Genomic DNA, 16,069 nt, shown 5'->3' with positions numbered 1-16,069 from the left:
ACTTTTCACGGGTTTACTAGTCATTCCTATACCTTCTACTGTCTCGTTTTAAAACTCGGGCTCTCTGTTTATTGATGTGGAAGAATTCTTTACCTTCTCTGAGACCAGTCCTCTGTCAAACGTATGTACCAATATGTGAATGAGCATTTTCTCCCCGCCTGGCCTTGCTTTCTAATTGAGGGCATGTGCTCTAATTAATGCCTTTTGATGAAAAGCTTTCCATTTAGATGGACTCTATAGTTATGTGTTGTGTTTTTCTGTCTTCTCTAAAGAAATCGTCCTTTACTCCATCTGTAAAGTACTGTCAGTACAGTAGCTTCCTGCAGCTAATCAGGGAGTGTCCCCTCCTCTACTGTCCAGAAAAGGGTACTGAAGATGATGAGTACTTCTTACTTTGAAGTTCATAAAATTCAACAGTGAAGCCACCTATGCCTCCATGGGAAGATTAAAAAGTCAGTTTTTATGATACAGAATAAACCCATACCTATTATGAAATGGCAGGTTATATCAGTTTTGATAAATTAGACTTTAAAGAATTTGTCTCATCTAATTTGTTTATTGGCATTACCAATGTTTATAATATTTTCCTTCTACATTGTGTGGGATGTGTAGTAATATCTTCACATTCATTCCCACTATTGGTAATTTATGTTTCTTCCATTTCTTGGGGGAAAAAACTGTAAACCTTCCTTTCTCCAAATATGGTTCTTTTCTAATATAGGTAGACAGATATCTATTAGAGGTACAGATTTATTTTTTCACCCTATGCACTTCTTTTGGGCTGCATCCAATAAATTTTAGTACATTATATTTTTGTTTTCATTCTCATTCAGTCAGAAGTATACCTTTATATCTTCTTTGACTCATGTATTCTTAAGAATTGTGTAAATTTATAAATATTTGGTAACTTCCTATATTTCTAAATGTTTTTAATTTCTATTACATTCCACTACAATCAGGTACTATCTAAGCTTTCAGTGATTTGAAGTTTATTGAGAATCACTTTATGTCATCATTTAAGGCCTATCTTGGTGAATATTCTATGTACACTGAAAACTTACACCATATATCAGAAAAGGCTTTTTGTGTGGACAAATTCAGCTTCACAACACTAGGACTATATTGGGTAAATACTCAATTGTAATTTGTACTTAGCCGAACAGTCAGGAATGTGTGTGTGTGCACGGAGACACAGGTACAGGCCAACCGCAGAGACAATCGCAGGAAGGCAAGAATTGCACAGGTGACTCACAATTTCTTCAGCTGGTGTAGGGCCTTGCCTTCCATTTGTAAAAAATGTAACATCTGTGAAGTGCAATAAAATCAGGCCTGCCTGTGTATACAAGCAACGACTACCTGAAGGAAATCAATACGTGTCTAGTCTTCCACAATCCTTTTACTGCCAACACATTTCATTCCTCAAGCAATTCAGGAGTTTTAGAAAAAAGAAACCTTGGTCTTCAGTAAAAAATGTAAAACGTAGAGTTATAAGGCAAACTAAATCAATCACCATCATCATATTAAAATTTTGTTCTCAGCCATAAGACTAAGGTCTAAAAATTAGTCTACATTTGTTTACAGACATAAAAGCCAACAGTATTATTTCAGACATATACAATTTTTTAAAAATCCTAACTATAAAAGTAAATAATTTTAAATTTCCAAGTAGATAACATAGAAAAGTCAATTCAAAAGAAAAAAGTTGAAAGCATAGAATAAATACAACTTTGTAGTTGAAATTTTGGGTTTTATCTGTAGTTTGGGCTTTATGATTTGTGAACTAGAGAATTATAAATACTTTATGACACACAATACACAAAAGCTAAAAACAGAAGTATAGAAAGGGTGAGAATTAGGAAACTTGTAACATGAACAAAAAATGTATAATATTTTTGTGACTTAAAAAAGCAATGTTACCTGCCCTCAGAAGTCACCATCTTCAGATTTCCTCACTTGCTACATATATACTCTAGTAAAATTTCTTCTAAAATATGTCATCAGAAAGCATTTAAAAATAAAGTCTATTCTGATAAAAACAGACTAAACGGCAAAAATGACCGTTAAGGAGAGTGAAGACTTACCTGTAACCACCATGCTGCTCATGTTAGAGTTCGGACTACTGAGAACACTGCCTGAGAGTAGTTCGTCAGATCCTCTCTATGAAAACAAAAGCAACAGAAGACACCTTTAAATGTACAAACATTAATCTGAAACCTCGTCACTTCTCTGGAACTCTTCAAATAGTCACTAACACAGTGTCAGGTGGTAACACTAGGGAGAACAGTCAAACATTTTAATCCCTAAAATAAAAACTTGACTCAAGTAAGGATCTTGCTCCCTTTCCCACAAAGCCAAGAGTTTCTTTTCCTCCCTTTCATCCAAGACCAAAGACAATAAATAAGAAAAATGCCTGGTTCCATAATCAAAAGCTTCAGAGAACGATGTCAGATACTTTATAAATCACCTACTGCTACAGCAAGCTGGACTTTCTCCCAAATACTCCATGAAGCCTCCAACCCCACAGCACTTGATTCATCCAGAACAACTCAGGTCTTTAGAAAATGACAACTTCATCCCGTTGAGTTGGACAGCTCATCATCATCATCATTAAAATTAATAATGCACACATTTCAGTAGCTAAAATACACAGAATGAGAAATTTATTTCTCCCTATATAAGCAGAAACTGAATCCTGTCTTCAGATCCTTTAAATTAAAGCAAGCATGTCAAACTCGTGACCCACAACGAATATTTTTGCAACCCCACCAATATAACTGTATATAAGAAACGTTTTAGTAAAAATTTTGTAACTTAATTTTTACAATATCCTGTTACACATAATTATTAATAACCAGCTACAACGTTTGCTAATGACTGATTACTGTAATAGTGTTGTGTTCATGTCCCTTCCGCACCTTATGCGCAGGCGCACCATTTCTCTCCACTAATACCCAAAGCGAATATTTTGGCAGCCGATCGCCACGTCATTAGTCTCGAACTGACTTTTTTGGTGCACGCAACAAGAAATATTTCACTTTCAGAGAAAAAAAAAAAAAAGGTTTATTTGCATGACACTTATTATTTGTGCAGTTATTCAGTGTCTGATAAGTTAATGTTCAAGAAAAAAATATTAATTTTTGTTAAAATGTTCTATTATTTTATGCTAACAATGACTTTATTTCAGCCTTTGTATTTAGCACGTCTCTATCAGAATAAACCTATGTTTCTATGAATTTGAAGTTTTTGTTTTTCGTGCCCACATAAACTTCAACCTTATTTGGCCTGTTTGCCTTTGTGTTTGACATGCTTGCTTTAAAAAAAGATTATAAATTCACATGTTCTCAGAAATGCATAGTTGTTCAAACAAACCAATGTTGATTTAGCTATTTTAAAAATGTGCATTTATAAAAAATATGTGAATAGATTATCATTAAAATAGCTAAACCAACTGTTTTGCCCAGTTTAAGTAGGTATATATTTACATACATTGGTATTATTTCAAATCACTAAATCAATAGAAGGTGATTTAAACAACCACGAGTACAAAGAATTTCAATGCGACTTCTTAGAACTTTTCAAGTTCAAAGCATTTCAGAAAGTCCAAAACAATACAAATTAACCACAAACTTTATGCTAATTTGTTTTCAAACTCATAAGTTGCATTATAACGAATACCAAAATGGTAAAGAAATAATCATCTCCCTAATTGCTTTATAAGCTCAGAGAAATAAATAAAAGCATAACAAAAATGAAAACATTATCTTGAGCCCGGTCAACACCACATGCACATCGTTATAATTTCTCATCATGGTATGGAAGTCAACATGACATCGTTTCATATGAGGGATATGTGGATATGATGAACACAACCAGACACCTGGCGATTCTCACAGTGTGGCCCCTGGAAACTGTTAGCAATCCACGCTCTCACATCTACCCTAGCTATGAATGAAAACTGAGGTGGGACCCAGAGTTCCAGCAAGCCCTCCCAGGGCTTCTGATGCATGCTAAAGTTTAACCACCTCCATGTTAAATGTTCACGACTTTTCTTTTTTTAGAACAGTGTTAGGTTTACAATAAAATGGAAAGGGACGGTTTCCCATAAAACCCGTAACACCATACATGCACAGTTTCCTCCATTACCAATACCCCCTACTAGAGTGGTTTTTTATAAAGATGACCTACACCGAAACATCACAATCACTCCAAGTCCATAGCCAATGGGCTCCCATAAAAACCTGGGCTCTGCTCATATACCCCCACCCTCACCCCCTGGCAATCACTGACCTTATTGTCTCAATAATTTTACCTTTCCCAGGAAGTCGTATGGTTGGGATGATATACGATGTAGCCTTCCCAATTGACTTCTTCCATTTAGTAGTGTGCACTTAGGTTCTCCCCACACCTTTTCGGTGGCTTGGCAGTCATTTTGTTTTAATGCTGAAAAAATATTCCATTGTCTGGATGCACCTATTTATCTGTCCTTTCATTTACCAGGGAGCTTCTTGATTCTTTCTAGCTTTTGGCAATCATGAACAAAGCTGCTCTAAGCATCCATAGGCAGACTGCACATGTATGTAAGTTTTCAACTCCTTTGGGTCAATACCCACGAGCGTGATTGATGGACACATGGTAAAAGTTTGTTTTATAAGAGCTGCTCGGCTGTTTTGTAGTGGCTGAACCATCCTCCATTCCCACTTCCATTGCTCCACACCTCACCAGCATTTATGGTGGCCAGTTCCACAATTTGGCCATTCTGATGGGCTGTGTAGCAGGATCACATTGTTGCTTTACAATCTGCACTCCCTGACATGTGCTGGTAATAAGGAACATCTTTACATGTGCTTATTTGCCATCTGTATATCTTCTTTGCTGAGGTGTCTGTTAAGCTCTTTGGCCCATTCTAAAAACAGATTGTTTTCTCATTGTTGAGTTTGAGGGTTTTTTTGTTTGTTTGTTTGTTTATATTTTGTTATCTTCTCATTCTCTCGATATTGTCTTTCACATAGCAGAACTTTTTTATTTAACGAAATCCAACTTCTCAATTGTTTCTTCTCATGGATTGTGTCTTTGGTGTTTACCTAAAAGGCATCATCATAACCAAGGTCATCTAAACTTTCTCCTATGTCATCTTCTAAGAGTTTTCTAATGTTGTGTTTTACATTTAGTTCTAAGTTACATTTGGAGTAAATTCTTCTGATGAGTATAATGTCTGTATTTTCATTGTTTTGCATATGATGTCCAGTTGTTCCAGCAACATTTGTTGAAGAGATTGTCTTTGCTCTCCAGTGTCAAAGATGAGCGGACTATATTGATGGGGGGCTCTATTGTGGATCCTCCATTCTGTCCCATTTGATCTATTTGTCCCCTCTTTAATCCAAACCACACTGTCTCGATTACTATAGCTTCATAGTAAGTTGGGTAGCACCAGTCCTCCAACTTATTTCTCCTTCAATACTGTGCTGGCTATTCTGGGCCTTTTGCCTCCACATAAATTTTAGAATCACTTTGTTGATAGCCACAAAATAAATGGTTGGAATTTTTATCAATGTATAGATCAAGCTGGGAAGAACTGACATCTCGACAATACAGAGTCTTCGTATCCATGAACATGGTATACCTACCCATTTACTTGATTCTTTGGTTTCATGCATCAGTTCTGCAGTCCCTCTATGTATATCTTTTGTTAGATTTATACCTTAAATGTAGTTCAATATTTTGAGACTAAGGTAAAGGGTATTTTGTTTTTAATTTCAAATTGAACTTGTTCATTGTTTATAATGCAGGACAGCAATTGCCCTTTGCATATTCATTTATATCTTGAAACCTTGGAATAAACTGTTTATTAGTGTGAGGAGATTTTGAATTTTCTAGTTTCTCAAGTCATCTGTGAAATAACAGTTTTACACTTTTCTTCTCAATATGCTCATTGCATTGGCAAGGACTCCAGGATGTTGAAAACAAGTGGTGAGAAGGGACATCCTTGCCATGTCTCTGATCTTAGTGAAAAAACTTAAGTTTCTCAACATTAAGTGTGATCTTAGCTGAAGCTTTTTTGATGTTCTTGATCAAGGTGAGGAAATTCCCCTCTATTCCTGGTTTACTGTGAGGTTTTTTTTATTGTTTTGTTGTTGTTGTTGTTATTGTTTTTTTTTTTTTTTACCATAAATGGGTGTTTGGTTCTGTCAAATGCTTTTTCTCCTTCTAGTGATACAATCTTGAGATTTTTCTTTTTATAGAGTCCGTTGATGTGATAGATTAACTGTTTATATTTACCTAAGTATGGCATTAGGTAAATAAAAATAAGGGCTCTGTAGTTTAGCTTCCACCTACTCTGTAACTGGTAAATTACTTAACTGTTCTAAGCCTTAGCTTCCTCATTTGTATAACAAGGATAGCATCTGCAGCACAGTGCTTGTGATTAAATGTGATAACAGGCATCCCTCACAGACATTGTGGGTTCTGCTCCAGACCATCTCAATGAAGGAATGTGGCAATAAAATGAGTCACACAGATTTTTTGGTTTCCTAGTGCAAATAAAAGTTACATTTATACTATACTACAGTCTATTCAAAGTGTGCACTAGAATTGTCTAAAAATATAATGCACATACCTTAATTTAAGAATACTGCTAAAAATTGCTAACCATGATCTGAGCCTTCAGCATAAAAAGACACATAAACCATTGGAACAGAATTGAGCCCAGAAATAAACGAAGGAACTGAATAGACATTTTACAAAGAAGGCATACAGAAGATGGCCAACAGGTACATGATAAGGTGCTCAACATCTCTAATCATTTCAGAAATGCCAATCAAAACCAAAGTGAGATATCACCTGTTAGAATGACTTATCAAAAAGGAAAAAAAAGTGTTGGTGAGGATGCAGAGAAAAGAGAACCTTTGTACAAGTTGGTGGGAATGTAAATTGCTGTAGTCACTATGAAAAACAATATAGTTGCTCAAAAATAATTTTTAAGTACAATTTTATGATCCAGCAATCCCATTTCTGGGTAGTTCTCCGAAGGAAGTGAAATCACTATACTATTTCACAAAAGCTCCTGCCCCTCATGCTCACTGGAGCATTAATAGCAACACATGGAAACAACCTACACATGTCCTTCCCACAGGTGAACAGATGAAGAAAATGTGAGATATAGACACATACACACACAATGAAATAGTTTTTAGTCATAAAAAGAAATCATTCTGCTGTAACAACATAGATGGGCTTTGAGGATAGTACGCTAAGCAAAATAAGTCAGAGGAAGGCAAATATACTGTATGATCTCACTTATATGTAAACACTAAAAGAAGAAGAAACAAACAAACAAAAAGAAACCTCATGGCAACAGAGAACAGACTGGTGGTGGCCAAAGGCGGAGAGTGGAAGGAAGGACAAAATGGGTGAGGTGGTCAAAAGACACAAACTTTGCACCATGAGAAACGGATTTAACAGAAGAAACACAAGAAAGACATTTTAATAAATTAAGATGAGTTCTGAGGATGCAGTGTACAGCATGGTGACTATAGTTGATAGCTATATGTGGAGACAGATTAATCATTTATGTATATACTAATATCCAATTGTTATCAATTATCTCTCAATTTAAAAAGAAAAACTCTAAAAGTTAAAAAACTTATTTCCAATGATTATCCATAGCAAGTATAACTAATAAAATTTTAATATCCACAATATATAAAAACTCCTAGGACTCAATAAGAAAAAAAAACTACATTAAAAAAGCAAATGAATAGATAATATGAACAGGCATTTAACAAAGAAACATGAATGGCCAATAAAATATATCATTGACACTTGGAATTCAAAATAAAACAAGGTACCATACACACATACACCTTGCACACACCATTAAAAAGTCAATGCCAATTTATCAGAGAGGATGTGTAGAAACATGAACTTTCATGCACTGCTAATATTGTATAAGTCAGCACAACAATTTAGGAAAAGCAATATGACAATATCCAATCAACTTTAAAATAGACACAACCTATAACCCAGCAATTCTACTTTTAGAAAACTCGTCTTAACATATATGTAACTGAAATATGCACAACAATGCTCACGACAGCAATTTGTAGCAGGAAAAATAAGGAACAATCTAGTATTTGTCAACTAGGTAATCATATAATCAAATACCTTACGACAAGAAAAACTAATTAGAGCTACATATAACTTAGATTAATAAACTATTATTCAACAAGAAGAGCAAGACATAGCATGACACACATATTATTTAAACATGTCAAATAAAACTAAGAGGGTGTCCCCCAAAATGCATGTTTTACTAAAATAGGCGGTGTTTACTAAAAATAGACTTCACTTTCAAAATGTAATAGAATCAGCAGTTACATTTTTAATACAAAGTCTCAAAAGTCCCAGTGTACTTGATAATTAGAGATCAATTTAGCCACGTGGAGTGCTCAGTAACCATAGTGGCTACCCTAACAAACACAGCTCAAAACAACTCTGCCATGCTTTCTGTAGTGTCCTAATTTGGTATTTTTACTTGTATTTTTTAAACTCCCAATCTATCGTTGCTATTATTTTCTTATACATTCAGTAATTAAATTAACCTTTAAGCTTATTGACTTCTTGGTTAACCTCACTCCTACCTCAGACCTCCATCTGGAGTCACTGGCCTTTCTGAAGTGCAACCTCTGGAATTTCCAGTGGGTCTGTTATCAATGTCCTCATTTGTCTTTTTCTTTTCGGAGGGAGATGGGGGGGAAGGAGAAAAGGGGGGTACTTCCTGAAGATATCATTATTTTGCTCTTAAGGGTAATTTAGCTGATTACGTGATAACAGGGGAATATTATTTTCATTCAACACTCTGAAGACACTATTATTTCCACTATCTTTTGGATGCCCATGTTGCTGAAGAAGCATTTTCTCTTCTTATTCCTCTTTAGGGAATCTAATTTTTCTCAGGCTGCATTGAAGATCTTCTCAGTGTCTTTGGTGTTTTGCTTTTTTATTGTGATGTGTCCAGATTTCCTTATGCCTCCTAAAGCTAAGAATTCATGTAACTCATCAATTTTGGAATATTATCAGTCTTTGATTTTTTCAAATTTTGTTTCTCTGCAATCTTTATCTTTCTTGAACTTTAAATATTTGTTAGAATTTATCTGCCTTTCCTCCCTTATCTTTTAACCTTTCTATCTTCATTTCTTTAGTGCTCTGTGCTAAATTCTTTTTTTTTTATTTATTAAAATATATTTTATTGAGCTTTTTACAGAGAGGAAGGGAGAGAGATAGAGAGCTAGAAACGTCGATGAGAGAGAAACATCGACCAGCTGCCTCTTACACACCCCCTACCGGGGATGTGCCCGTAACCAATGTACATGCCCTTGACCGGATTCGAACCCAGGACCTTTCAGTCCGCAGACCGACGCTCTACCACTGAGCCAAACCGGTTTCGGCATCTGTGCTAAATTCTGAGTAATTTCTATTTTTTAGTTCACTAATTCTCTTCAGTGCTATCTGACCAACTATATTTTTTAAAGGTCTGAGCTTTTACCACTTGTTTAAAATTGATTTGAGAGAGTGAGTGGTAGAGAGAGACATCAATGGGATACCTCCCTTAATGCCCCAACGGGATTCTAACCTGCCACCTTGGTGCATGGGACAACACTCCAACTGAGCAACCTGACCAGGGCCTGACCAACTATTTTTAACCTGGACTCCAGGCTCTCCTATTTACCAGTTTGACTTGCATTAAAATGTTCCTTTCAAATCAGATTTACAGGTTAAAGAACTATAACAAACATCACCGTCATGTGAGCACGTATGTGCCATTCCATGCCGAATCTTTTATGGATTATTTTATCTAATTTTCAAAATAATCTTTGGGGTATGTCCTACTTTGCCCATTTAAAAATCTGTAAAAACTAAAACTCGGAGATTATCAGTTCAGTGTTAGAGGCCACACCTCAGCCTGTTCAATTTCAAATCACTGCTCTTGACAAAACCTCCATTGAAAGACATTCCCATCCACCATCAACAATTCCAATTTCTGTTAAGGTTTATATAGTAGACATACAATATTAAAATTTAAGTAAACTTTAAACCAAGTGTTTGTAGATATCCTTTAAGAATATTGATGAACAGATGTTTATTGAGCAGATTATGCAGGGCACAAAAGGTGAAGAAAAAAGCTATTACAGGAAATGTTTTGGGGAATATCATCACCCACGTGTGTGGATGAAAAAGAAAAAAAAAAAATCGGATATCATATCTCCTAACAGAAAAACACACCACTTACAAAACACAGAAAGAGAACCTGAGTCTCCTGATCCAACCACAAACTGACGGAGATTACCACTCCGCAGCCACAGACTGTCTGCAATCCAGACAGACAATACAAGCAGGGGAGAGGTTGCCGATGGGCTGGGCATGCCACACACGGCTGGTGGCAATGTCAAAAGGTTCAACCACTTTGGGAAATAGTTTGCAGTTCCTTAGAAGTTACCTAATGCCTCTGCCTATGTCCCAGCAGTTCCCACCACAGGCATCTCCCCAAGAGAAATGTAAGCACAGGCTCACACAGACTTGTACAGGAATGCTCAGAGCAGCTTTGTAAAAGCCCCAAACTGGGAACAGGCCAAACATCGACAAGAGTAGAAAGAATAGAGCACGTCGCTGTATACCCACACAATGCAATATTGCTAAGCAATAAGAAGGGATCAGCTATTGATACATAATATGAGTGAGTCCGAAAATAATTATGCTGAGTGGAATAAGCCAGACCAAAAAAGGGTACATACGGTACAATCCCATTTATTTAAAATTCTAAAAAATGCACACGAATCATAGTGAGAGAATGCACATCAGTGGTTGCTTAGGGAAAGGCAGATGGGAGAGATTACAAAATGATACTTTGGGTGGTGGTGTATGCTCATTGTCTTGATTTAATAATGGTTTCATAGGTGCATACATATATCAAAACATTTATATTTTAAATGTGTAGCTTATATCAAATATTTCAATAAAGCTATTTAAAGGCAAGGCAAGATGCAGGCCAGCACACACGACATGAATCCATTTGTGTAAACAAGGCTGTTCATGTGTGGTAATATATAAACTTAGAGGCCCAGTGCATGAATTCTTGCACTGGTGGGGGCCCGCCAGCTGCCCGGCACCACAGGGGCCTATCCAGCAGGGGGAGGGGACGCAGGAGGTTGGCAGGCCCTGCTCCTGATGGGGGATGGGAGGAGGTGGGAGGAGGCGATAGGAGGCAGGGCCAGCCAGGGGTAAGGGCCACTTCTGGAATCAGGCTGGTTGGCCAGCCGCAGTGCACATCATAGTGATCAGTCATTCTGGTCATCTGGTGTACGGTCTCTTGGCTTTTATATATAGAGATAATTGGGGGGGGGGATGTACCAGAAATATTTTAACATAATTACTTACACCCAAGAAATAGGATTGGAAATCAGTGAGAAATATTGTGCACAGCGAACATTTTTAATCATGCACATCACTTTTATTTTGTAAAAAATTTACGAAAGCTTAATTACTTTTTTATAGGTCTGATGCTAAAGCAGAAGTTCTTAACCACCATCCTAGAAAAGTCATATAAAACGTAACTTTCGTTATTCAAACTTTTATATTCACAATGGGCAAAAAAAAGGTTAGCAATTACTTTTATTTCGTTTTTTAATAGTTTTCTCTCAAACTACTACAAAAATAGAAAACTGGTGTAACCAATAAACCTCACCTGGACATCCTCTCCCTGCCTTCTCACTCTGGGTCTTTCTAGCTCCTTCTCTCCTATCCATGAGTAGTGCACAATTCAGACTTGTATCATTTGCTCTCTGACAAAATTCACTTCCAGATTGGATGGTAGCTATAGTACCTACATCTTGCACTCCTGAGCTGTTCCCCATTTTAAATCCTCCTCTATCTCAACTTAGAAAATATCATTGCCAAATACGCCTTCCCTGCAAAAAGAGCTCATTCCTTCACCCCCAATGTACACCATCTGAACTTAACAACATTAACACATGGGGAAGTATCTAGTTCACTATCAGGCAGAAGACAAAACAAGCAAGAAACCATAAGGTATCTATTCTGCAGACCACCACGCTGTTCCGGCTGAAACTAAAATTCTAAGGGATGTTGTGAGCAGTCAGCACCACTGCGCTAAGCGGCCTCACACACCTGAAGGGGAACGTCACTGAGTCTCTGGTACAGTTAACGGGCAACGAAACCCATCTTGCCCCCACCTGTATTGGAGGACCTGCTGCTCTGGGCTTGGATGCCAAGCTTGGAAAAGAGACCAGACCGAACGAACCAGGACGTTAATCGAGGTGTTAAGTGTGCAGGAATTAACAGGAAATGAAAGCCTCCCCAGTAGAGCCGAGGTTTAAGGAATGGGAATGTGGCGGAGGGATCCCCGACGCCGGCCCACAAGGCCGACCTTCCTCAGCAGGCAGCCCCCAGCCCTCACCTCTGACTCTAACCTGAAGCTAATTGTGTCAACAAGTTTCTGTCCTTTTTAACCACCAGGGTAACCGTTTCAAATGTGGCTTATTATTGGCAAAGCTCTCCTAGTGTGCATAAGACAGAAGAGTTAAAAAAAAAAAAAAAGATCTTAGATTAATAAAATTATATGATTCCGTTCAAATCACCTACGGGCCACTTAAAGCCCTCATTTCCCCTCCGAAAGGTGGGGTATCACTTCCTCTTCCCTGGAAGTGTTTTTCCCGCACCCCCTTTCCGATGTCCGCGTGTGGTCCGTGTGGGTGCGGAACCACAGGACTCCACGCCAGAACCCAGCACCCTGCAGCGAGCGCGCGGGTCTGGCTCATCCCTAGGGCCCAAAGCTCAGTGTGCATGCCCCCCACCCCCCGCCCGCGGTGCTCGGACCCAGGGCCTCGCAGCCAGCACCCTGCGCCCAGCCGTCCCAGGCAGCTCCTACCTTCACGCCAACCGTGACATCTGTGACAATCCTGCAGAGGGGGAAGAAAGAAGACAGTGTCAACGCCGGGGTCTGGAACTTTTTAGGATCCCCCAGTGCCTCCACCCAGCCCTCCATCCATCCTTCCACCGCACACTCACGGTGGTCAGCTTGTGCTCCCGGGAAGGACTGAAGGGAGACAAGCCCGGGCCCCGGGCCTTCCCAACCACAGCCGGCGCCGGGCCCGGCCCCCAAACTTCGGGCCGGGCCGGTGGTCGCGGGAGAACCGGAAGCGCGCTCCTCGCGCGGGGCCGCCGGGCATCCCGGGGACCGAGGCGGGGCGGGGGCCGGGCGGCGGAGGGGCTCCAGCGGCCGCCGCCCCCGCGCGGCCGGCGGTTGGCCCGGGCGGGGGAGACCCGGGCGGGGAGGGCCGGGGCCGGCGCCCGGGGGAGGGGAGCGGGCGGCTCCGGCTGCCGAGGCCCGTTTTGTTTTCCCGCAAACGGGTCAGCGGGGGGAGGGCCGCCCGCGTGACGGGGCCGCACGGGGCCGGGGGCGCTGAGGGCCGGCGCCCGCCCCGCGGCCCGGCCCCCAACGGCCGCCCGCCCCCCGCTCCGCCGGCTCCGGCGACAACAAAGGCGGCGGCGGCCGCCCTCCCGCCCTCCCGCCCCGCCCGCCGCCGCGGAGCCCCCGCCCCGCCCCCCGCTCCCGGCTCCCGGCTCCGGGCGGCGGGCCGGCGAGGCCGCGGACAGGGCCTCCTCAGACCCGGCCTCGCCGGCCCGCGGTCCCCGCCGCCTCCCGGGGCCCGGCCGCGGCGGCTCCGGCGACAGGGCCGCCCCGGCCCCGCGCCCCGCGCTGTGCCGCCCCCGGAGCCGCCGCCGCCCCCGGTCCCAAAGCCGGCCCGGCGCGCCCGACCCCTCAGCGGCCCGGGCGGCGGGGGGTGTGTGCGAGGGGCGGCGGGGACCGGCCCGCGAGGGGCAGCCGGGGGCGGTGGACGGACCCGCCGGGCGACCCCCTCCCGGCCCCGGCCCCCGGGCCCCGGCCCCCGGCCCCCGGCCCGGCACCTACCCGTCCATTGCCGAACCGGACAAAGCCTCGCTCCCGGGGACCGAGCCGCGCACCAGCAGACACACACGAGCCGCGACAAAATGGCGGCCAGCGCGCGACGGAAATGGCCGAGGCGGCGGGGCGCGCGGGCCGCGGCGGCGGAAATAGCCGAAGCCGGCGGAGGGCGGGGCCTGGCGGCGCGGGGGCGGGACCTCGGGGCGCGGGGGCGGGACCACGACTCTAGGTCCAGAACTGTGACCCTTGGGCACCTCCATCCCTCCTGGCCTGGTCCCCAGGGGCTGCCCCTCCTGCCGGGCCGCGGAGGAACCGACCTGGGAGCCCTGGCCCTCGCTTGCTGCACTCGCAGACCCTCCCGCCCTCTGCACTGCACCCCTGGGCCCGGGACCCCGGCCCAGGAGGGGCCAGTGGAGCTCATCACACCCACGGGCCGCTCGTTCCTGCACCTGCTCTCCACGCCCCGGGGGGCACCTAGTTCCCGCCAGCCTGGTGGAGGATTAGGGGCACCTGCAGGAAAGGGGCCTCGCAGCCTGGGTGGGAGAGAGAGGTGGGCCTGGGTGCCCAGCAGGGAGGACCCACCCTGGGGTGGGCTGCTCCCTGAGTCCTTACCAGGACAGGGGCGACACCAACGCAACCTCCTCCTTTCCCTCTCTCCCTCTCCCTCTCCCTCTCCCTCTCCCTCTCCCTCTCCCTCTCCCTCTCCCTCGCAGCCTCCACTGCAATGTCCATAACATATCGGACGAGTTCCTGGGACGTATTTTTATCAGCGACTCAACCCAGTTTGAAAAGGTAGCCGCTTTGGGGAACTGGTTCAGCGGGGACTGCTCGGCCAGTACCTTTGCCTCCCACCCACCTTCACCCCCAGCCTGGACACCTGCACAAACGCAGGCCTCATCCTGAGAAATGAGCAAGATTCCCCCCCCCCCCCCCATCTCTCTCCAGTTCCTCCCCTTGCCCACTTGGTGTTTCGCTATACCCCCCTCGCGCAAACCTCCTAACCCTGCACTGGCTGGAACTTCACGGTGCTAAGTGGTAGTTTCTGTATCATCCATTAAATTATATTATTTTATGTTGAGTAGGCCTTAAAGAGCTTCTTGTCCGCATATTTGGTTACAGACCTCTTCAAAGCCCTTAAAATTTTTAAATTCTTGATTTGCAATCCTAAACAAACAAACAAACAAAAAAATCCATTTCCTACATTGCCTTCCCTTTGCCTTAAGCATTGACTTATGATACATAAAGGACCCATATTGGGCCATTAATAACCACGCTTCACATATTTGTGGTTTTGAACATGTAATTTTCACCCAACAATTAAATATGGAAGCTCCCAACGGACAGGCACTCGAGCATAATTCTCCGCGTCCCCCACAGGGACACGATCAATATCGACTGATTGGCTCTCACCGTGTCTTGGCAAAGACGAACCGCTCCATGAGGGGAAAGCTGTCCTTCGTGGCGGAAGGAATTACACAGGATTCACAAAAACACATTCTTCTTGGTTTTGTTCTTTTCTCCTAATTCAGCACAACCCTGCCCACAAGAGCCGTAGTATGCTTGCTTATTTCAGCCCATCACTTTCTAGAAAAGACCTAAGGTTCTTTACAAGACACACAGGGCACAGGCTATGGCACGGATGCAGGGCGAGCCTCGTGCAGCAGTGGCCAGCACGAAGGCCTGCTGTGAAAGGCCGCGTCCGGATGGGAGCGTGTCCTGGAGCAGCTGTGTGACCCCGGTCGTGCTCATTGACCCCCAGGGAAGTCTCTGCTGAAAACGATGGGATTGCCGTTTCTGATGTGAACGAAAAGAGCCACTTGCTGACCTGACAAGCTCAGGGGAGGCCTGCGTGGCAGTCTTGCAAACTCAGAGACCTAAAATAACCACAAACAAAAGATGGTTTGAAAATTAAATATCTAACTACAAACAGGTTTATAGTGGGTAGTCATGTCCTAGACCGATATTTCACCTGACAAAGATCAACTTAGATCTTCTTTACTGAGCCCATTTGCCTTCTTGCCTCTAAGACAGCCTATCTGTGAGACTTCTGAGTAACTTGTAACTTCCTTTTTACCCCGGACCCCTCAGGGC

The 16,069-nt window shown here is 42.9% G+C and overlaps 1 protein-coding gene across 4 annotated transcripts in view; it reads right to left on the bottom strand.

Moving 5' to 3' along the window:
- The window catches only part of PTBP2 (polypyrimidine tract binding protein 2), a 32,626-nt gene extending 18,525 nt beyond the window's left edge, over nt 1–14,101 (bottom strand). For all 4 annotated transcript variants that reach the window (XM_084865354.1, XM_084865355.1, XM_084865356.1 and 1 more), the window contains exons 1-3: nt 13,985–14,101; nt 12,941–12,971; nt 2,082–2,157 (exon numbers count right to left, since the gene is read on the bottom strand). In XM_084865354.1, coding sequence (XP_084721480.1) covers nt 2,082–2,157; nt 12,941–12,971; nt 13,985–13,992 — 115 coding nt within the window. In that variant the 5' untranslated portion in view covers nt 13,993–14,101. The remainder of the gene's footprint in view (nt 1–2,081; nt 2,158–12,940; nt 12,972–13,984) is intronic.
- Nucleotides 14,102–16,069: the final 1,968 nt, after the last annotated feature.

This window comes from Pipistrellus hanaki (assembly GCF_964339955.1).
Source record: "Pipistrellus hanaki genome assembly, chromosome: 18".
Classification (NCBI taxonomy): Eukaryota; Metazoa; Chordata; class Mammalia; order Chiroptera; family Vespertilionidae; genus Pipistrellus; species Pipistrellus hanaki.
The sequence above is the reverse complement of the archived record's forward strand: the minus strand, read 5'-3'. Positions and strand labels throughout refer to the sequence as shown.